Source organism: Trichogramma pretiosum, unplaced genomic scaffold, assembly GCF_000599845.2.
Source record: "Trichogramma pretiosum strain Unisexual culture from Peru unplaced genomic scaffold, Tpre_2.0 scaffold35, whole genome shotgun sequence".
In the NCBI taxonomy this organism is placed as follows: domain Eukaryota; kingdom Metazoa; phylum Arthropoda; class Insecta; order Hymenoptera; family Trichogrammatidae; genus Trichogramma; species Trichogramma pretiosum.
The window spans coordinates 716846-741230 of NW_019640943.1; the positions used below are offsets into that span (position 1 = coordinate 716846).

The window sequence follows — 24385 nt, forward strand, 5'->3', positions numbered from 1 at the left end:
TGTCACGTACTTTTCATTTGTTTATACGCGTTTTTTGATGGGATAAATTATTATAATAACGTAGCAACTTAATACAAATGAAAGTACGTCAAAAAACGAAAATTTTAAGACGTTCCAAAAGGTAATCGATCAAGTAGACGCCAGTTGTTTTAATCTATCTTCAATATTTTACAAGATATGGCTGTTTAAACAATTAATTTGTTTATAACTTTTAAACGCACCTGATTCGAGAAAATCAACCTCGAAAAATCGATTCAGCGCATCAAAATACGTCTAATAACGTGTAAAAACGCCGTGAAGTCGGAAATTTTTACGAAAACCGAGCCAGCGTCCGGAGTATAAATAGAGGTTTTTGGATAAAAATAGAAAAATACGTATAACTTTTGAACAGGATCAGCTAGGATTTTGGTTCGAACGGGGTTTTCATCTGTGATTGACCGACTAAACAGTGGTGCAATCAGTTTTGGTGGCCATTTTGATGAAACCTATCGCGGCTTCAGGCCCACCGTGCCATGCTTGGCGAATGTTTTCATAATAGTCAGGGCGGCGGTTTGGTTCAGCCGATATCCTCTTTTTTCCAGTGACTCGACGATGGATATCGTACGGAAAACGATCGTCTCTGGTTCACGCGTAGATGTATTTTTATTGACGAAATGACTGTCGGTGGGAAAAACGAAGCCAGAAACATCAGCCCCACTGTTCAACAGAAAGTCGACCATGTCTGGCAAGAGACTCGCCACGGCCCAATGCAGTGGAGTCCGGCCCACCACGTCACAGGCGTCTAGCGTCTCATGAAGTTTGCAGTTGAACTTGAAAAATATTTTCAACAAGTCATCGCAGTCTTCTCTTTGGCAAATGATATGCAGTGGCGTTGATCCATCGTCGTCGGCCAAATTATGATCGGCACCTCTTCCGAAAAGTAATTCGGTCGCCTCCTTTTTGCCGAGGCTCAGAGCCACGTGCAACGGTGTGTTACCGTTACTGTCCCGCGCATCTATTAGCACAGTCTGCTCGATGTCGTCGTTGATCTTGAAAAACAGCTTAAGCAACTCGTCGTCCTTGTCGTCCTCTTTTTTGCAAATTACGTGCAAAGGAGTCAGTCCCTCTGCATCGGCCAAGTTCGGGTCGGCTCTTCTTCTAAGCAGTAATTCGGCTACGTTCTTGTGGCAGCGGTCAAGAGCCAAGTGCAGTGGTGCCCAGCCCAACTTGTCCCGAGCGTTGATTTGCACCGTCACATGTTTTTCGTCACAGATCTCGAAGAATATCTTCACAAAATTATATTCCTCGCGGTATCTCTTGCAAATCACGTGGAGAGGAGTCGATCCATCCGCGTCGACCGAATTCGGACTGGCCCCTCTGCGCAGCAGCGATTCGGCCTTCGCCTTGTAATCGTGACTCAGAGCCAAGTGCAACGGTGTGTTGCCTTGCTTGTCCAGAGCGTCGATCCGCACTGTTCCAAGTTGCTCGGCGACCATCTCGAAGAACGTATCCGCCATGTCCACATCGAGTTTTCTTTGGCAAATCATGTGCAGAGCAGTCGATCCTTTCGCATCGGCCAGATTCGGGTTGGCGCCGTTTCTCAGTAGTAAAGTGACTATCGTCCTGTCGGCGATGTTGCGGTTCAGAGCCAAGTGCAACGGTGTGCTGCCCTCCTTATCGAAGGCGTCGACTCGCACCGGCTGATTTTTCACCTTGCTCACCTCGAAGAACATCCTCAACAGATCGTGACGATGATGATTTTCGTCGTTGCCACGAAGGTCTTTTTGGCAAACAATGTGCAGAGGAGTCGATCCGTTGGCATCGGGCAAATTTAGGTTGGCGCCGTTCATCAGCAACACTTTAACCACCTCATTGTTGTCCGTGAAGTATTTTTTCAGAGCCAAATGCAGCGGCGTGTCGCCCTTCTTATCGCGGGCGTCGACCTGTAACTTCTGTTCTTTGTCCTTATTCAGCTCGAAGAACATTTCCAACAAATGTTTGCCGTTGCGAAGAAAATAGTCTGTCTTGCAAAGAACGTGCAGAGGAGTCAATCCTTCTGCGTCGGCTAAGTTCGGATCCGCGCCGTTTCTCAGCAGTAGTTCGATTACTTTTTTGACGCCACTTTTTAGAGCATAGGACAGCGGTGTGTTGCCCTTCTTGTCCACGGCGTCGACCTTGACCGACAGCTGCATCTCGTCCGTGATCCGGAAAAATAGCTCCACCAGGTCATCGTCGACGTAATCATAGCCATCATCTTTGCCTTCTTTGCACATAATGTGCAGTGCAGTCAATCCATCCGATCCGGCCAGATTCGGATCTGCACCCCTTCTCAAAAGTAATTCAGCTAGTTTCTCGTTTTTGTCGAGTACGGCCAAGTGCAATGGTGTGCGTCCGAAATCGTCTCGAGCGTCGACCTGCACCACTTTACGTTCTTCGTCGCAGATCTTGAAAAATATCTTCGTGAAATCGACATTGCGGTTATTGCACATAACGTGCAGAGGTGTCGATCCTTCGGCATCGGTGGAATTAGGATCCGCGCCTCTCCTCAGCAGAATCTCGGCCGCCTTGTTTTTGCCCCGCTGCAGAGCCAAGCACAGAGGTGTACGGCCCAACTTGTCGCGAGCGTCGACCCGCACCGCGTTCTCGAGAATCTCGTCGCAGACTTGGAAAAATATCTCCATCACGTCGTCGCTCGACTGAACCCAAATCAGGTGCAGAGGGCTCGATCCGTCCTTTTTGCCGGTCAGATTTGGATCGGCGCCGTACTTCAGCAACAGTTCCAGCACCCTCTTGTGTCCGTGCCTCAGAGCCAAGTTCAGCGGCGAATCGCCCGTTTTCGGAACGAGGCAGTCCGGATCCTGTCCGAGCTCGAGAAATCTCTCGACGACCTCGTCGCAGCCGTGCTTGCAGGCCACGTGGAAGTGAGTCAGGCCCGACGACTCGTCGAAGTCGAGTCGACGACGTCGAAGCGACGAAGTCGATACGTGCCGTCGTCCTCGTCGACCTCGGGCTCGTCTCTGTAGCCGGCGCGAATCACGAATCGAACGAGCGGCCATCCGGTAAAGTTGCCCCAAGAATTTTTATCGTTTTCTATTTCCTCGGTGAGGAGCCAGTCGATCTCTTCGCTTTGAAAAATGTCACGGAGGTTGGGAAGCTGTCCCTCCCAATTTTCGACCAGGGCATAAAATTTGTGAAAAAATTTACGTCGGTCTTTTTCGATCGCCCAATTAACCTCTTCACGCCAAGTTTTCAATTTTTTCAAACACCTTTGGTCGTTCGAGGCCATTGTTCCACACACTCACACTCAAACCCGTTGTTCTAAATCAATATCCTTACTTGTCACGAGAATTAACTGACTGAAATCGATGCGATGTTTCAGTGTTAACGCTGCGGCGTCGTAACGCGTACTGACTGGCACTGCGGCGGCATTTGCGCGCCAACCGCCGCACATCGTCAAGGACAAGTCGAGACTTGACCCGAGCAGGCTGCGCGCTCGTGAGCAAAAATGTAATCGTAACGTTTTAGAACAAACTGGCCGACGATTGATATTTAAATTTGCACCGCAATTTATGGTAGTTTGTGTAACAAACTGCGTGCTGTGGGGTTTTCACGACTTTCGCAACTTCTTCGAATCGTAAAAGTACCAGTGACTTTGAAATGAATCCATGGATTATTACCTTCTCTTTTTGATGGCATCCTTAATTTTCACGAAAAAAATCATTTTCATATTCATTTCAAAACTATAATAATAATATATAATAAAAACAGTTGCCATTTGATAAAAATATAAGAACTCGACGAACTACAATATGCACTGTCTCCCAAGGCGAGTCGAGTTGCGTTCTTATAGGTCAGCAATACCTACTAAAAGATGCATCACGTGGCGCACAAAGTGAGATTCATTATTTTATTTTTGGAACGTTTATAGACCGATCATTGAAGCATTTAATATTGTAGCAAGTCTACGCAGTGCTAAGTAAGTGCTGCCACGAGTGTCAAACTTTTTTGTTTATTTTTTTTATTCGCCACGATGCGCGTTATAAATTTCGAGCAATTTTTTGAGACTTGTCAGATCCTGTTGGATAATAATCGAGTAATATGCGATCGAATGAGATTGATCAGATTTTTAATGACTCATACATAAAAAGACCGAATAAAAAAGGTAAAAAAGTAAATAAATAAAGTTTTAAGTCGATGAAGGCGATGAAATAAACGGAGAGTATCAATTATGTTTCATGCCTCGTTCGAGAGATTCAACCATGTAGTTACCTCTGTGTACGCTAGATGGCACAGTTTTCAGAGAGAAGCTTGCTCCCTGCCTGTGCGCTCGTGCCGTGGTGCTTCATACCTCTTTTCTGTGCGCAAGAGATCGGACGTGTATTCGCACAGCATACGTAACCTTACTACTAAACTTGGAAATGGGTAAACGCAAATCCGAAGTAGACGTGGACGAGATGGAGAGGAAGATGCAGAAGCTACAGGAGCAAATCGACACTCTGCGTCGAGAGCGAGCATCAAATGCAAATGAGAGCGAGGACGGCAATTCGGAGAGCGACTCTGAGGATGACGGGGATGACAAAGAAAACGGTAAGCGCGCCTTGGAAGGCGATTCGTTGAAACGCATACTTGCAGCTGCGTCGCTGCGTTACTACACGATAAGCGCTCTATGGTAGCGAAACGTAACTCGCGTACAATATACGCACAAGACTCATCAAAAAGGGTCGTCGCATACAAGCTATGTGAATTGCAAGGCCAGGGCCAGAGTGCCGGCCGTGCACAAGAAAGGCTTATAACCTCCAAGAGGGGACTATCGCGTACAAGATACGCTAATAACCTCCAAGCGAGGGCCACTGCGTACAAGATACGCTAATAACCTCCAAGCGAGGGCCACTGCGTACAAGATACGCCTATAGCCTCCAAGAGAGGCTCATCGCATACAAGTTATGCGTAAGGCAAGGCCATAGCCGAAATGCCAGTAACGTGCAAAATCTGTCAATAACCTCCAAGAGAGGTTCGTTGGGTACAAAAGAAGCGTACCCTGAAAAGAAAACGTCGCTCGCGGCAGCACATACAAGCTATGTGATTACCCTTGCAGACATAATCTCCGATCACGGAGCACATACTTTACAATAATAAGTTGTATACATGATACCCGGACGCAAAAATTGCTCGTAAAGTAATTGAATGTTTTCTGTCTAAACCAGGTGACACTGGGAAGAAGGACGCGGAGGAAAACTCAAAAACAACATCGAGCAGAATCGATGCTATGGGCAAAGACCCGACAATCTCCGACAAGATCGATGTACCTATTAATGAGCATATGGAAAAACTGTGGAACAATTGGGCTCACGAGGGACTTGATACTACAACCTTAGAATTTTTACTTGAGCAATATAAGCTGCCTGAATTCATTGTCACGCCGGAAATAAATCCGGAAATAACAGAAGTTATGGAAGCGAACGCCATCAGACGCGACAAATTCATGAAACAAGCGCAAGACTTGACTGCTAACACTATTATTACCACTGGCTCATCCTTAGTGGTGTTGATGGACGACGATGTAGCTCTCGAAGAGGAGACAAGGCTCAACATGATTAATATGATATCAGAATCGATTCAGCTGCAATGTCAACTATTTTATGAACAGTCTCAGTCACGAAGAGCTCTGATCATAACATCTATCAGAGACTCGTCCATGAAAGCTATGCTAGCTAAACAAAAAGTGGATAAATTCCTATTCGGCGAAGACCTGCCAACCAAATTCAAGACACTTAAAAGTATAAAGTCAGTGGCAAAGGAAATAAGCAACAGCTCAAAAACAAAAAATTCAAATGCAAAGAATTTTTTATACCAACGCTCCCAGCATCCTTACCGAAACAACCAACCGTGGTCAGGCCAAGGCCAATCGCAGGATCGCTGGCAGTACAAAAACAAGCCCCAATTCTACAATCGAGTGAGCCAAGCGAGGAAGAACACCCAACATCAAGCAGGAAGGAGAAAACCGATGACGCAGAAGAATTAATCCCACAGGTGGGTGGAAGATTACGTGGGTTTTATAACGAGTGGAAAGAGCTCACATCCAACTCCTTCGTGTTACAGTGTGTTCAGGGATACAAAATCCCATTTAATGAACCAGTAAAACAAACACGTAAGCCCAAAATAGTGTTCGCGTCCAACGCAGAAACATCACAATGTGAGAAAGCGATCAACGCTCTGCTAAGTAAAGGAGCGATCAAGAAATGCGAGTACACGGAGAATCAATTCTTGTCCTCATATTTCTTGAGACCCAAGCCGGATGGGAGTACACGGTTCATCCTGAACTTAAAAAAGCTAAACTCGTTCATTAACGCAGACCATTTTAAAATGGAAGATGTTCGAACAGCATGCAAGTTAATCACTAAAAATTGCTTTATGGTGACTCTAGACATAAAAGATGCATATCTGACGGTCCCAATACATGAGACTCATAGAAAATACTTAAGGTTCGAGTTCAAAAATGTAATCTACGAGTTCCAGGTCCTCCCATTCGGCTTATGTACTGCTCCATATGTGTTTACAAAAATCCTTAAGCCTGCATTGAGCAAATTGAGAAAATCAGGCTATTTATCAGTGAGCTACATAGACGATTTTCTTCTCATTGGTGAATCGGTATCAGAGTGTGCTAAAAATTTAAGCACTACGAAAGAGCTTCTAACTAAATTGGGCTTCTTGATCAACGAAGACAAGAGTGTACACACTCCTACCCATCGGGTAGACTACTTGGGCTTTGCTCTTGATTCAAATAAACTTATCATTGAGCTCACCGACAAAAGGAAATCAGAAATCACAAAAAAATTGATATCATTCACGAATAAAAAGCACTGTACAATCCAAGATTTTGCATCAATGACAGGAACACTAGTAGCAACGTGTCAAGCAGCTAAATACGGCTGGCTACACATTAAAGAGCTTGAACGCGAAATTTACTTAGCACTAAAAAAGAANCACAAACAGTTAGCAAGTGGTTAAAAGGAGTCCTTCACGACAGTGGTGTAAACACCAACATTTTCTCAGGCCACTCAGTGAGACACGCTGCAACCTCGCAAGCATTCAGTAAAGGTATAGATATCGAGACAATAAGGGCAACAGCGGGATGGGCAAATGGCTCAGAAGTTTTTGCAAAGTTCTACAATCGTCCCATTCAAACAAAAGATCACCAATTTGCCAATGCGGTGCTAGGAAAGCCGAACGCATAAAGAATCTGACAATCAATACATATACCTACTATTTTCAAATGTAATACATAATTTTATTACCAAACTTTATAAGAACAATATCCTATATATCATATATGTAGCATGTAATACTAGTTAATAAAACATACATTCTGGTTGATTTTATATAAAAAAAAAAAAAAAAAAAATTGCTGATAATCTCTGAATAACTACATGGTTGAATCTCTCGAACGAGGCATGAAACATAATTTAAAGATCAAACGAACTTGTGAAGTTCGATCTTAATTATGTGAAAGGCCTCGTTCGAGAGATAATCACCCGCCCAAAATTTTTCAAATTTCCCAACCCCGACAGCAATTTTTCTTTCCTGCAATACCTGGTGAAAACTCAAACTTCCCTCTAAAGGTATGAAGCACCACGGCACGAGCGCACAGGCAGGGAGCAAGCTTCTCTCTGAAAACTGTGCCATCTAGCGTACACAGAGGTAACTACATGGTTGAATCTCTCGAACGAGGCCTTTCACATAATTAAGATCGAACTTCACAAGTTCGTTTGATCTTTAAATAAGTAGTTCGTGAAATCTCATTCAAAAATAATACACCACACAACCATAGTGAACAAAGTTGTAATTGATATTTGATATTACCCGAAACTCGAGTAATTTCAGCACAATTTTTATTACAATTTTAGAAAAACGTATATTTATAAGTATCTATACATATTTATAATTGTCAATTATCATTTCTTCTCGTGCATGCGTCAAGGGATCTTTGCGACCTTCGTGAACTGTTTTTTTGTGTTTTATCAAATTGCTTTGAACCCCAAATTTCTTCTCGCATTTGTCACACGCGTAGTCTTTTCGACCTTCGTGAACTGTCTTTTGGTGCAAGAGCAAAGTTGCCTTTACTCCAAATTTCTTCTCACACTTGTCGCAAGCGTAATCTTTCCGACCTTCGTGTATTGTCTGCAGGTGGATAAGCAAATCCGATTTTTGTATAAATTTCTTCTCACACTTGTCACATTCAAAATCTTTTCGACCTTCATGAACTGCACTTTGGTGTCTGAGCAAATGCGCTTTTTGTCCAAATTTCTTCTCACACTTGTCGCATGCGTAGTCTTTGCGACCTTCGTGAACTGTCTTTTGGTGTCTGATTAAAAAACATTGTTGTGTAAATTTCTGCTCGCACTTGTCACATGCATAGTCTTTCCGACCTTCGTGTACTATATTGTGGTGTCTGATTAAAAAACATTGTTGTGTAAATTTCTTCTCACACTTGTCGCATGCGTAGTCTTTGCGACCTTCGTGGACTGTCTTTTGGTGGACTTGAAAATGCTGTTTTTTTCCAAATTTCTGCTCGCACTTGTCGCATGCATAATCTTTGCGTCCTTCATGTACTGCCATTTTGTGCATTAACAAATTCCATTTTCGTCTAAATTTCTTCTCGCAATTGTCACATGAGTAATCTTTAAAATCTTTGAAGGATAACTTTTTCTGACATTCGTGTACTGTTATTTTGTGTAAGAGCCAATTCGATTTTTGTGCAAATTTTTCTGAGCATCTGTCACCTGCAAAATCTCCACCATCCTCATGTACTGTCTTAATATGCCTAAGCAAACTATGTTTATTTTCAAATCTCTTGGCACACTTTTCACATAAGTAATCTCTGAAAACTTCGTGGAATATTTTTTTGTGCTTAAGCAATGTCGATTTATTTTCAAATTTTCTTTCGCACTTGTTACACATAAAATCCTCGCGATCTTTATGTACTAATTTTTGGTGCGTAATCAAACTTGATTTTTTCACAAATTTCTTCTCGCATTCTTTGCATGCTAAATCTTTGCGGCTTTTGTGTTCTAATATTTGGTGTCTACTCAAATGACTTCGGAACTCAAATGTTTTCTCGCACTTGTCACAGGCGAAATGATTTAGTTCATTGTGAATTGTGCCTCGGCGGGTTGTCATGCTTGATTCTAGTGTAAATGTCTCCTGACAAATATCATAGACGCGCTGAGTGTCACTCGAAACCACAATGTCATGTTCACTAAAATTATTTTTCGAGACATTTTCCTCGGATTTCTTTTCACTTACATCCATCTCAGTATCTAAAATACACAACGGATTATTTTATTCAGGAAATAGAATTAGTCAAATTTATCTTTTGGTGTTATAGCTTGTTTCTTCGGAAAATACTACACTTAAACTAATTTATGTTCATTACAAACATGATCAGTGCTTCGAAGGACAATCTCAAAATCGTTTATGATCATATTGTTTACTATTGTAGTACCCATTCATCTGTTTATATATTAACCTTCGCATTTTCATTCGCAAAAATCTTTCGAGAATATATTTATCTCAGATCATTTGGAGAAAAAAGATGACTGGAAATCTCACAGATTAAAGATAACATAATCAAAGCGAACTCTAAGGAAGTGAGATTCTTACTGAGACATTTAGACCCAATGAAGACTTTTATACTCACATATAATTTTACGCTTTCACATGAATTTCCTTCAATTTTTTGACGAACAATGAAGTATTAGAAACTGTTATTAATTTTTTATCATTCATACGTTCGATAGCTCAATTTTGTTTATAAATAAAGTTTCTTTTCAAATTCGTTGTATTGTTCTGAAGAGTATGAGCCGCATAACCATAAAAAGATCAACACAGCCTTCCGTTTTACGAAAATCGGTCTTAAAAAAGTTATGCAAATATACATTATAAGTTTTGAATTTTGTTTTATCGAGTTACATATTAATTGTAAATGCAATCATTTTCGTTTAATATTAAAATATATTACATTTACTTGCTTTCGTATACCGAAGCTCAAGTGTTCTCATTAATAATTTTTAGTGTGTTATTAGTTAATGATATTGCTGACTCTAGTCACTATTGAGGTGATTTTTGACTAATGATTAATACAAGTTTTTCTGTCAAATTTTTACTTGACACGTGAATGTAAGCCGTCAATATTTCCTGTTGTTTTGATCACGCGAGCTGATGCAGAATAATGCACACGATTTCATCGAGACATTCGTACCGTAACTTTGTGCAATATAGACTTACCTGCGATTCCTTTACTGATTTGATTGCTGGCACCATAATTAGAGAAAAATGTGGCAAGTTTTTATGTAGTAAGACGTACTTTTGTTTTTAAAAGTTTACGTAAATTTAATGGTGGCATGTTAACTAGAATAGATCTGGTATACTGTAAATAAATTATGATTTATAGCAAAAATAATTCGAAATTTATATTGATGAACATATGAAACTTTGCTTTTTTTTTACCTGTGCATTATATCTATAGCAATCTATTAATGCTCCCTTCAATCTTTCGAATGATTTTTTTTTATTATAATTTATTATTTTATCATAATATATCATTCCAAATGATTATTTTCAAAATGGATTTATTCGGGTAAATAAGTTGTTACATACATTAAGACTTATTTATGAAAATATTTTTATTTTTTCTACAAAGAAAGTTTTGTTTTCAATATGATTTTATAGGTACTGTTAACTATTTGCAATGAATTAATTGTAATTTTTAAACATAATTTCAAACTTAATCTTTACAAAAGTGAGAAAATTGAACTATACAATAATTTGCTTGTTTTATGCATTTATTTTAATATAATCTCAACTTTTTCTGTTACAGACAGAGACTTTGGAGAGCTATTCAATTGACACTAAACTAAACTCGTTACGATTAATGTCTTTGTACTGCAAGACCACAGACTAAATGAAGTTAAAATTTTTAAATTTATAAATATTGGCATCAGTGGGTACATAAACGTACACGTGCCTTACTACTGTTTTTGGGTTTTGTCTATTATATCATTTTCTAATGGCAAAGTTTAAAATATCACTTGAATCAATTCAAATTTTGATTAGCGGCAGCCAGGCAAATGCACCACATATCTTTTAATCGCATTTGCTGGATGATTATATCACAGCAAAGAATCGGCAGCTGGTATCGCGTTAGTGTCATAAAAAATTCCAGGGTCCATCTCTGGAAAAATCTTGTAGTTAATATCTCGCACAGGAACAAAATAAACTTTTTGTGAGATTCATCATAATGATTCAAAATTTCAGATGTTAACTCCTCGTAATCCTTAAGTGTGAATATTTTCTCTGCCTCTTCATATGGCAGATGTAGGAAATCGTAGAATGACAGGATCGGCGTCATCATGTGTCCTTTGGACTCTCTCGCGAAGTATTCATCTCTAAGCAAAAATTCGTCCACATCTATCGTCCACTCATCAGTGATCAATCCGTGTTTGGCGAAAAATTTCATGATCATCAAGGCGATGTTTTGGTCCAAGTCAAATCCTCTTTCTTCCAGGGACTTGAGGATGAACATCGTGTTGTACACAGCACTCCCAACTCCACGACGTGGTCTGTAATTTTCGGCAAAGTAATTCTCGGTGGGAAAATCGAAGCTGGATACATCGGCACCACGATCCAGCAGACTTTTGAAGCAATGCGTCTTAAGCTTAGCGACGGCCCACTGCAGTGGTGTGCGACCAAATTTGTCTCGAGCGTCGACCTGTACAGTCTCCTGGATGTCGTCGTTGATCTTGAAAAATATCTCTGTCAATCTATTAGCGTTTTTACTCTGGCAAATTATATGCAGAGGTGTTGATCCATCCTCGTTGGCCAAATTCTGGTCGGCACCACGTCTTAACAGCAATTTGACTACGCTTCTGTAGCCAACGCCTAGAGCATAGTGCAGTGGTGCGTTGCCCAACATATCCCTGGCATTGACCTGCACTGTTTGCTGAATTTCGTCGTTGATCTGGAAAAACAGCTTTACCAGGTTATTATCATCATCATCATCGTCATCATCGCCATCATCGTCCTCGTCATCGTCATCGTAGTCATCATCGTCGTCATCATCGTCCTCGTCGTCGTTTCTTTTGCAAATGACATGCAGAGGAGTCAATCCCTCTGCATCGGCCAAGTTCGGGTCGGCTCTTCTTCTTAACAGCAATTTGACTACGCTTCTGGCGCCAACGCCTAGAGCATAGTGCAGCGGTGCTTTGCCTAACATATCCCTGGCATTGACCTGCACTGTTTGCTGAATTTCGTCGTTGATCTGGAAGAAAAGCTTTGCCAGGTTATTATCATCATCGTCATCATCGTCGTCCTCAATGTAATCTTCATGATAGACCCTTTTACAAATCATGTGCAGAGGAATCAAACCTTTTGCATCGGCCAAATTCTGATTGGCGCCTCTTCTCAGCAGAGTCTCGGCCGTTTTCTTGTATCCCAAGTGCAGAGCCAAATGCAGCGGTGTCCGGCCCAACTTGTCCCGAGCGTCGACCCGCACCGTTTGATGCATTTTGTCGCAGATCGCAAAGAATATTTTTACGAAATTAGATTCTTCGCTGTAGTAACTTTGGCAAATGATGTGGAGAGGAGTCAATCCGTCCACATCGACCAGATTCGGGTTGGCACCGCGTTCCAGCAACAACTCAATCGCCTCTCTGTTATTTTTTTTCGAAGCTAAGTGCAGCGGTGAGTTGCCCTTCTGGTCAACGGCGTTAACTTGCACCTGCTGATGTTTTTCGCAATTGATCTCAAAGAAAATCTTTAACAAATCACGATCGCGATCGCAGTAATAATTCATATCTCCCTTGGAAATGATGTGCAGAGGAGTCAGTCCTTCTGCATCGGCTAAGTTTGGATCTGCCCCGTTGCTCAGCAGTAGTTCGACTAGTTTTCCCTCGCCGCTGCCTACAGCACAGTGCAGCGGTGTGTTGCCCATCTTATCGTAGGCATCGACCTGTAACTTCTGATGTTTGTTCAGCTCGAAGAAAATTTTCAACATATTTCCGCTGTTATAAAAAAATGGGTTATCTTCGCAAAGAATGTGCAGAGGAGTCAATCCTTTTGCATCGGCCAGATTGGCATCTGCGCCGTTTTTTAACATTAGTTCGACTACTCTTCTGAAAAATAGCTCCTCCAATTCCCTTTTATCTTTACGATCGTCCTCGCCATCGTCCTCATCATGATCTTTGTCCATTTTACACATAATGTGCAACGGTGTCGATCCCTTTGTATCGTATGAGTTCGGATCAGCGCCTCTTCTCAAAAGTAATTCAGCTAGTTTCTCGTTTTTGTCGAGTACGGCCAAGTGCAACGGTGTGCGTCCCAAACTGTCTCGAGCGTCGACCAGCACAGCCCGCTCGATGTCGTCGCAGATCTCGAAGAATATCTTCATGAAATCAACATTGCAGTTAGTGCACATAATGTGCAGAGAGGTCGATCCTTCGTCATCGGCTAAATTTGGATCAGCATTTGATCTCAGCAGCAATCTTACAATTTGCTTGTGACCTTCAGCCACAGCCAAACGTAGCGGCGGATCGACAGAGCTCGCATTAGGTTCTTGGGGAAAGCAATTGGGATCCTGGCCGAGCTCGAGAAATTTCTCGACGACCTCGTCGCAGCCGTACTCGCAAGCTACATGGAAATGTGTGTAGAATGACTCTTCGTCGTTATAATTCACATCGAATCTGTCGTATATTTTGAAGAGATCCCGAGTAATGTAGTGCAAAGAAAGGCTATATTCGTGTCTAGCCACAACGTGTATTGGTGTGGTGCGACGCAACAATGGACTGCCGTCTTCATTGACTTTGGGCCGGTCTTTGTAGCCGCACCGGATTACGAAATCGAGTAGTAGAGATTTTTTGAGAATAACTTCGGTTTTGCACATGATTTCGACATGCTGCTCGAGAAGCCAATCAATCTCTTCGCTTTGAAAAATGTCTGGAAGATATGGCAATTGACCCTCCCAATTTTCGATCAAAGAATAGAATTCATTGAGAAACTTATGTCGTTCATTTTCAATCTCCCAATTTATCTCATTCCGCATAGTTTTCAATTTATTGATACACTTTTGATCGTCTTCAGCCATTTTTTTTTACACTTATACAAACTTAATCACTTATAATCAATTAAGAATTTATATACAATTGATGTAAACTTTACAGAAATCACTTGCTGCACTCGTCGACCTGTCTTTGTTAACTGAGCGGCGTCGTAACTCGTACTGAACTGTGCCGAACCGCAGCCGAGTGCTGACTGCCGACCGTTACGAGTTTACGACTCTGCGCGCCTTTTTTTTCTCGAGACGAGTTGAGACTTGATCCGCACGACCCTCGCAGAAGCCAGAAAGTCGGTAAAAATACAAAATGTGACTTTTTGGAACGTCTCGTTGACCGAAGATAGATAGGTTTCACGACCGCAATCTTATGACCGCGTGTCCTATACACGAATATTCAATAGAGCACCTTTTTTTATGTGCACGTTTTAGCGATGTTTTGATAATTGATTATGAATTTTTGACTCGATCGATTCTTCATCTTGAAATTTGAACGCAATAATCTTGAATAAATATTCTTTCGATTGACATAAATTATATCGGAAATATTTCGGGAAAGCCGACTGAAAATCATATTATAGACTTTGAAGTCGTACCTCGGCACAAAACAAGATTTCATTCCGTGAAAACTTCAAAATCTGTCGACTCGATTTTGTAAAAGTTACAACGTTCTAAAGTTATTGAGTTTGTGCCAATGAGTTGGAAATTTTGAGATTGGTGCAAAAACACCGCCTGAGTGAATTACGTACACATAAGATATTCGTATATTTTATAGCGTTCTTTTATGATTACGCGCATTACTACGTGAATTACTCACATAATATTACGCTGTATGATAATACAGAATTACGTTAGCGACGCTGATAAGTAGCGATTCAAAGATAGAGAGGCCGCCGCCGCCGTCGACGCGATCGCTAATTAATTATATGCAATCCTCCACGGGAGATGGGACGAGTTTTTGATCCCGAAAATTGCACTTGATATTTTAAATCTTCTTTCTCAATTTATAACGACACTGACATTATTTTACTGTTTTTTTTATAACTTATTGATTAATTTTTGTAAAGGAGCGATGCTTCAGATCTAAGTATACAAAATAACTTTTTATAACGTGTCGTGGAAATTCGCTGCTGTTGGGTTCCCGAGAAGCCATTTGATTTCTATAGGACGAAAAAATTGTTCCAAGCGCCGGCAATCGGCATCTTCAATTTCCAAGTTTGCATCGTTCCTCTTCGATATCCCACGGAAAGACATTTGGACGCGAAAATCATTCGCTTGTGCACCAATGGACAGTACACGATTTTTTTGTAAATCGCGAGCAGAAATTCCGAAGTGAATGAGATATGCTCGAGCGTCGAAAAATCGTGCCAGCTTTTGAAGAGGTGTCCGTAAAGGAAAGTTTCAATGTACAATCGGACGGTATGATTTTATCATTCTGCATTGGTTTCATTTATCCTTCGAATTTTACTATCGTGGTAAAAAACAGTCCATCTGAGCAGTTTCACGTATTCAATTTTGGCCTTTATTTATTGACGGATTTCTTCATTTATTTTATGTAATCACAAGACACGCTTAATCTGCGCATTTAATTCAATCAGCGTCATTAGATTCTGAAAAACCTATCGCCGCGAGGCAGATATTACACATATCTTGGTTACTAAACTGGTCAATGATCTGCTCGCAGCAGTCCCATATCGGATACCGCGACAACAGATGGCAGAAAAGAATCACCGCGGGCCGGAAAAATCCCCTCGTCAAGCTCGGGTCTTCTATCCCGGGATCTCGGTGCCTCACCAAAATACTCCATGATCGGCGTGGCGTCGTCTTGGTCCGGCGACTGGCAGAGGACGTGCAGGGCCGTCGTTCCGTCGCTGCTCGCCGGCCAGATTCGGATCGGCCCCGGACGACAGCAGCACTCCCAAACGAGTCCAGTGGCCGATTCTCACGGCGTCGCGAAGTCCATAGTTGCGTCGAACGGGACGATGGCCATTTGTACCCGCGTTCTTTATCTTTTCCTTTTTCTTTTTTCTCGCGAAAATCACTCGCTGCGACGCCCTAACGTGTACTGGACGATAATACGACGTTACACGGTCTACTTTCAGCGTATACACAGTGTAAAGATCCGAAGGAGTAGTGGCATCTTGACAGTGACGCGGCAATAATAAAAGCGAACGAGATGATGATTCGCAAGAAAATTTTCTCGGTCTTTGGCGATCGAGGGTATACGACAATTCCTGTCGCGTTCATTTGGGAAATTGTCAAATCAAGTCGATTACGCTTTGCTCGGCATCAATGAAGCTGAGCGGGTTTATCATCGACCATGTAACACGTACGCGTTTGTCTTTTCTAAAAAGTTTACTGGCTGAATGAATGAATTTTCTTTTATCGTAGTTTATAATTTAATGAAAATATACGTTTAAAAGATGCTCTCAAATGCTTATAAATTTTGATACGATTTATCCATCATTTTGACATGCCTTAATTGAAAATAACGAACATAGTCAATAATACGATGCTTTTGATCTATTAGTAATAGTTTTGAAGTAGTAAATAATTTTCCTATAATTTTAAATTCAATTATATTTTTATTAATTTATGTTATTGCTATGTTTTAATCTCGCGACGATGGTGACAGCTATTATATTCTGCAACCACCACCAGCAGTGAAAATTATTTTGACTCGAGGACAGCAGAGTATAAAATCGAAAAATCAGTAGCCCGTCGCGAAGAGCTTCTGTCGCTACTCATGTTACTCGATAACGTATAATAAGGAAAGTTCATGCACTGGGCCCAACTAACAATCTTGGTTATCTCGAAATCGAAGTTATCTCGTAAGCCATTTCAATCACAAATATATTTATAAGTATCTATTTATACATATTTATAATAGTCAATCAACATTTCTTCACGTGAATGCGTCAAGGCATCTTGGTGGCCTTCGTGGTCTGTTTTTTGGTGTTTTATCAAATTACTTTGAATCCCAAATTTCTTCTCGCATTTGTCACATGTTTAATCTTTTCGACCTTCGTGTACTATCTTTTGATGGGAAAGCAAAATCCATTTGTGTCCAAATTTCTTCTCGCATTTATGGCATGCGTAATCTTTCCGACCTTCGTGCACTGTTCTTTGGTGCTTCAGCAAATTCGATCTTATTCCAAATACCTTCCCACAATTGTCGCATAAGTAATCTTTCCGACCTTCGTGGACTATTTTTTGGTGTTTTATCAAATTGCTGTGAACCCCAAATTTCTTCTCGCATTTGTCACATGGGTAATCTTTTCGACCTTCGTGTATTATCTTTTGATGGCGGAACAAACACATTTTTTGTCCAAATTTCTTCTCGCAATTGTCGCACGCGTAATCTTTGCGACCTTCGTGGATCGTCTTTTGGTGTAAGAGCAAAGTCGATTTTTGTCCAAATTTCTTTTCGCATTTGTCACATGCAAAATCTTTCCGACCCTCATGAACTGTCTGTTGGTGCTTGAACAAAACTAATTTTTGTCCAAATTTTTTCTCACATTTGTCACATGAGTAATCCTTGCGACCTTCGTGTACTATATTTTGGTGTCTCGTTAAAAAACATTGTTGTGTAAATTTCTTCTCGCATTTGTCACATGCATAATCTTTGCGTCCTTCGTGTACTGCCATTTTGTGCATTAACAAATTCGTTTTTTGTCCAAATTTTTTTTCGCATTTGTCACATGCGAAATCTGTGCGACCCTCGTGGATTATCCTTTGGTGCTTCAACAAATCTGATTTTTGTCCAAATTTTTTTTCACAATTGCCGCATACGAAATCTTTACGACCTTCGTGTACTTTCCTTTGGTGTCCGATTGCATTCGATTTTTTTGCGAATTTTTTCTCGCATTTATCGCATACGAAATCTTTGCAACCCTTGTGGACTGTCTTTTGGTGTCTAATCAATTTCGATTTTTGTCCAAATTTTTTTTCGCATTTGTCGCAAACAAAGTCGCAAAAAAAGTTGTCGAGCAAATATGATTTGAATCCAAATTCCCCCTCGTATTTATCACCTACAAAATCTTTGCAATCCACGTGTACTGTATTTATATGCGCGAGCAAACTCTTTTTATTTCCAAATCTTTTCGCGCACTTTTCACATAAGAAATCTTTGGAAACTTCGTGGAATATTTTTTTGTGCTTGAGCAAAGTTGATTTATTTTCAAATTTTTTTTCGCACTTGAAGCACGTGAAATCTTCGCGATCTTTGTGTACCAACTTTTGATGCGCCATCAAACTTGATTTTTTTACAAATTTCTTTTCGCACTTGTCGCAGGCGTAATTTTTGCGTTCATTGTGAATCGTGTCTCGGTGAGTTATCATGCTTGATTCATGCTCACTCAAATTATTTTCTGCGACACATTCCTCGGGTTTTTTTTCACTTACATCCATCTCAGTACCTAAAATACACAACGGATTATTTTATTCAAGAAATAGAATAAGCCAAATTTATCTTTTGGCGTTATAGCTTGTTTCTTCGGAAAAGACTACACTCAAACTAATTTATGTTCATTATAAATCGTGCTTCGAAGGACAAAGTCAAAATCGTGAATGATCGTATTGTTTATTATTGTAGTACCCATTTATCTGTTTATATATTATCCTTAGCATTTTCATTCGCAAAAATCTTTCGAGAATATATTTATGCCAGATCATTTGGAGAAAAATATGACTAGAAATCTCACAGAATGAAGATAACATAATCAGAGCATACCCTATAAAAGTGAGATCTATACGGAGACGTTTAGACCCAATCAAGACTCCTATACTCACATATAATTTTATGATTTTACATGAATTTTCTTCGATTTTGTGACGAACAATGAAGTATTAGAAACTGTTATTAATTTTTTATCATTCATACGTTCGATAGCTCACTTTTGTTCATAAATAAAGTTTCTTCTCAAATTCGTTGTATTGTTCTGAAATGTATGAGCCGCATAACGATAAAAAGATCAACACAGCCTCCGTTTTACGAAAGTCGGTCTTAAAAAAATTATGCAAATATACATCATAAGTTTTGAATTTCATTTAATCAAGTTACATTTTTCTATCGAATTTTTTATTTTTGAATATGACACGTGAATGTAAGTCGTCAATATTTCCTTTTGCTTTGATCACGCGAGCAAGTTTCATATTTTACGTAAATTTAATTTTGGCATTGTTAATTAGAATAGATCCGGTATACTGCAAATAAATTACGATTTATAGCAAAAATAGTTCAAAATTTATATTGATGAACTTATAAAACTTGGTTTGTACCTGTGCATTATATCTATAGGAGTCTTTTAATGCTCCCTTCAATCTTTGAAAGGAAAGTTCTTTTATTATAGTTTATTAATTATAGTTTATTAATTAATGATAATATTATATCTTTTCAATGGATTGATTTTAAAATGGATTCATTCAAGTAAATAAGTTGTTACAGATATCAAGATGTGTTAATGAAGATATTTTTATTTTTTCTAGAAAGAAAGTTTTGTTTTTAATTTGATTTTATATTGCTTACTATCTAGAACATTTTTAAACATAATTTTTGATTTGATTAAACATAGTTTAAACTTAATTTTTAAAAAAGTATGAAAAATTAACTATAAAATAATTTGCTCTTTTTTACATCTATTTTAATCTCAATTCTTATTGTTACAGACAAATACTTTGAAGAGCTATTCAATCGAAACTAAACTAAACTCGTTACAATTAATGTCTTTATACTGCTGGACCACAGACTTATTGAAGTTAAAGTTTGTATAAATATTGACCTCACTGCAGCTTTTGCACATTGTCCATATTATCATTTTGCTGATGCAAAAGTTTAAGATATCACTTTAATCAATCCAGATTTGGATCAGCTGCTGCCAGGTAAACGCAACACAAATCTTTCAAGTTCAGTTGCCGGATGATTATATCACAGCAGAGAATTGGCAACTGGTATCGCGTTAGTGTCATAAAAAGTTCCACGGCCCATCCCTGAAAAAATCGTGTAGTTACTCTCTTGCACAGGAACAAAATAAACCCTTGGTAAAACCTATAACTGTGATGAATAAATTTAGAAATGTCCTTGTATTGTTTAACTGTGAATAATTTCTCTGCCTTTTGTGGTGGCAGCTGAAGAAAATCATAGAGTGTCAGGTTTGGATCTACCATCTTTTCTTTTGCAATGCTAGTGAAAACTTCATCGCTACACAAACACTCTACGATGCTATCCACTGTCTTATCAATCAATCCGTGTTTGGCAAATGTTTTCATAATGCTGATGGCAGTGGTTTGGTCCAGTTGATATCCTCTTTTTTCCAGGGACTCAATGATAGACATCGTATGGAACACGACTGTTCCGAGTGTGTCTTGTTGTGCATTTTTCTTGACAATGTAAGCATCGGTGGGAAAAACGAAGCCAGAACCATTAGCACCACTCTTCAACAGAAACTCTACCATGTCTGGCAAGAGACTCGCTACGGCCCAATGCAGTGGAGTGCGGCCCAATTTGTCCTTGGCGTCGACCGTCTCATGAAGTTTGCAGTTGAACTTGAAAAATTTTTTCAACAATTCATCGCCGTCTTTTCTCTGGCAAATGATATGCAGGGGTGTTGATCCATCATCGTCAGCCAAATTATGATCGGCACCTCTTCTTAGCAGTAATTCGATAAACGCCTGGTCGTGACAGTTCAGGGCTAAGTGCAGCGGTGTCTGACCTTTTTTATTTCGGGTATTGACATGTACCGGATGATCGAGTTTGTCGTTGGTACTGAAGAATTCCTCCGCCATTACGGAATCGTAATCTCTAATCTTACACATAATGTGAAGAGGAGTCAATCCCTCTTCATCGGCCAAATTCGCATTAGCGCCTCTGTCCAACAATTCGAACATCAACCAGTATTCGCGAGTCACAGCCCAATGCAATGGTGTGTTGCCCAACTTGTCCTGGGCGTCGACCAGCAACGTCTGATGTAATTCGTCGTTAATCTTGAAAAAGTTCGCCAGGACATCCATGAAACTGTCGTAGTCATCTTCATCAGAGTCGTAGACTCTTTTACAAATAACGTGCAGAGGGGTCGATCCATCCTCGTCGGTCAAATTCGGATCAGCGCCTCTTCTCAGCAGAGTTTCGGCCGTCTTCATGTTGCTCAAGAACAGAGCCAAATGCAGCGGTGTCCGGCCCAATTTGTCCCGAGCGTCGACCTGCACCGTTTGCTGAATGTCGTCGTTGATCTTCAAGAATGTCTTCACAAATTCATCGTCGCGGTATCTCATACAAATAACGTGCAGCGCCGTCGATCCTTCCGCATTGGCTGAATTAGGATCTGCGCCTCGTCTCAGCAACAATTCAAACTCCTCCTTGTTGTTGTAGTGCAGAGCCAAATGCAGCGGTGTCCGGCCCAATTTGTCCCGAGCGTCGACCTGCACCGTTTGATGCATTTCGTCGCAGATCGCGAAAAATATTTTTAGGAAAGGATGTATTTCGTTATAGTAGCTTCGGCAAAGGATGTGGAGAGGAGTCAATCCGTCCAAGTTGGCTAAATTAGGATTAGCGCCTCTTCTCAGCAACAATTCGAACGATTCCTTGAGATTTTTCTCAATAGCCAAGTGCAGCGGTGTGTTCCCCAAACTGTCTCGAGCGTCGACCTTCACCGACTGCTGGATCTCGTCGTTGATCTTGAAAAATAGCTGCAAAAATTCATAATTGTCTTCAACATCGACCTCAACGTCATCATCGTCCTCGTCATCTTCGCCTATCCTGCACATAATGTGCATCGGCGTCCATCCGTCTGCATCCGCTGAATTTGGATCGGCGCCCCCTCTCAAAAGTAGTTCCGCTAGTTTCTCGTTTTTGTCACGTACGGCCAAGTGCAATGGTGTGCGTCCGAAATCGTCTCGAGCGTCGACCTGCACCACTTTACGTTCTTCGTCGCAGATCTTGAAAAATACCTCCATTACAACATCACGGCTGTTATTACACATAATGTGCAGAGAGGTCGATCCTTCGTCATCGGTTAAATTTGGATCAGCGCCAGATCTCAGCAGCAATCTTACAATTTTCTTATGACCTTCAGCCACAGCCAAGTGCATCGGCGGATCAACTGATGTTTGCGGGAGGCAATTCGGATCCTGTCCGAACTCGAGGAACTTCTTGACTGCATCGTAACAGGCAAACTTACAGGCCACATGAAAATGAGTCAGGCCGGACTCGTCGCTGTAGTTCACATCGAATCTATCGTATATTTTGAAGAGATCCCGAGTGATGTAGTGCAATAAGAGGCTATATTCGTGTCTAGCCACATTGTGTATTGGTGTGGTACGACGCAACAATGGGCTGCCGTCTTCATCGACTTTGGGCTGGTCCTTGTAGCCGCACTGAATTACAAAATCGAGTAGTAGAGATGTGCTAAAAGTCATTTCACTTTTGCACACGTTTTCTACATCTCGCGTGAGAAGCCAACCAATTTCTTCAGTTCGAAATATGTCTCGGAGGTTAGGAAGTAGTCCGTCCCAATTTTCGATCAGAGAATAGAATTGATCGAGAAAATTTAGTCGTTCTTCTTTAATTTCCCAATTAACCTCTTCTCGCCAAGTTTTCAATTTTTTCAAACACTTTTGGTCGTCTTCAGCCATTTTTCCTTACACTTATACAAACTTAATCACTTATAATCAATTATAATTTATATACAATTGATGTAAACTTTACAGACATCACTTGCTGCACTCGTTGACCTTTGTTAACTGAGCGGCGTCGTAACTCGTACTGAACTGTGCCGAGCCGCAGCCGACTGCCGAGTGCTGACTGCCGACCGTTACGAGTTTTAACGACTCTGCGCGCCTTTTTTTTCCCGAGACGAGTTGAGACTTGATCCGCACGACCCTCGCAAAAGCCAGAAAGTCGTTAAAAATACAAAATGTGACTTTTTGGAACATCGCGTTGACCGAAGATCAATAGGTTTCGAGTATCTTCTCTTTGTGTGCGTTTTGATAATTGATTATGAATTTTTGACTCGATCGATTCTTCATCTTGAAAGTTGAATGCCATAATCTTGAATAGATATTCTTTCGATAGACATAAATTATACCGGAAATATTTCGGGAAACCCGACCGAAAAACATACTATAAACTTTGAAGTCGTATCTCGGTACAAAACAAGATTTCATTCCGTGCAAAAGATCTTGCAAAAGAATTGGTCAAAATCTATCGATTCGATTGTGTGAAAGTTACAACGTTCCAAAGTCATTGGTATTTGTGCCAATGAGTTGGAAAATTTAAGATCGGTGCAAGAAGAGTTGCTGTTGCTGCTTATGTTACTCGATAATATATAATAATGAAAGTTCATACACTGGTCCCAACCAAGTTAAATTTTTCCATAACGACAACTGCAACTATCACAACAATAGATTTTTTTCGTTTTCTGTGAATATTATTTGCTTATGTGTACCTTTGCCGCGGGGCGACGATTTGAAAAATATTTCGAACGAATTTCAGTAAAGAACATTACTATGCTGTTAAATATTAAATGTTTGCATAAATTTGAAAATGAATTGCTATATAAGAATTAATGTTCAGACAGTACTTGAGAATATATTTTTATTTTGTCTAAAATCTAAGTCAGATTGTGAACTTTATTTTTGAAATGACATACAATTTTTAATTAATTATCCATAATTTTTGACAATTTTTAAATATAATTCCAAACTTGATTTTAATAAAAGTGTTAAATTCGAATTAAACACTTGTTCTTTCAAATTACACTTTTAAATACAGAGACTAATTTTGAACTTGTTATTTTTACAAGATCAATCAATTCAAATTTTGATTAACGGCCCCCAAGCAAATGCAACACAAATCTTTTAATTTCAGTTGCCGGATGATTATATCACATAACAGCAAGGGATTGGCAGTTTGTATCGAGTCAGTATCATAAAAAGTCAATGATGACAACTGTTACATTTAGCTGCCCTGCCCTTTGCTAGAAAGAACTTAATTCAACCCAAGAACAGCATACAGTATACGATTGGTTAATTAGTTCTAAGAGCAACTGTTGTGCTATATTTTCACGAAAACTGCATTGCTGATTTTTTCGTGTAAGTAATAATCGCCGATATTAGTTTACTATAAATAATACAAAATTTATGTCGAAAATATTAAATTTCGGTCGTTTCAAGTGATTAATTTTAAAATTAATTCATTTGGGTAAGTAAATTGTTACATACGTCAAGACTTATTCATAAAGATATCTTTATTTTTTCTACAAATAGACTTTATTTCACACTTCATCTCTATAAAAGTATGAAAATCGA

At 40.0% G+C, this 24385-nt stretch overlaps 3 protein-coding genes across 3 annotated transcripts; 1 reads left to right on the forward strand and 2 right to left on the reverse strand.

Annotated features, from left to right (window-relative positions):
* Positions 1-485: 485 nt before the first annotated feature.
* Positions 486-3265, reverse strand: LOC106653358 (ankyrin-1-like). The gene is made up of 2 exons (XM_014372757.1): positions 2984-3265; positions 486-2918 (listed from the first exon to the last, which is right to left on the reverse strand). Exons 1-2 carry the CDS (start codon positions 3263-3265, stop codon positions 486-488), a joined length of 2715 nt encoding a protein of 904 aa, XP_014228243.1.
* A 1132-nt stretch (positions 3266-4397) lies between these two features.
* Positions 4398-7214, forward strand: LOC111693397. Its single transcript, XM_023457939.1, has 6 exons — positions 4398-4566; positions 5184-5756; positions 5843-6009; positions 6079-6280; positions 6332-6979; positions 7033-7214. Exons 1-6 carry the CDS (start codon positions 4398-4400, stop codon positions 7212-7214), a joined length of 1941 nt encoding a protein of 646 aa, XP_023313707.1.
* A 12719-nt stretch (positions 7215-19933) lies between these two features.
* On the reverse strand, positions 19934-22711 carry LOC106653354 (ankyrin-1-like). Its single transcript, XM_014372754.2, has one exon. The coding sequence runs from the start codon at positions 22709-22711 to the stop codon at positions 19934-19936; it is 2778 nt and encodes a 925-aa protein (XP_014228240.2).
* Between the last annotated feature and the right edge of the window lie 1674 nt (positions 22712-24385).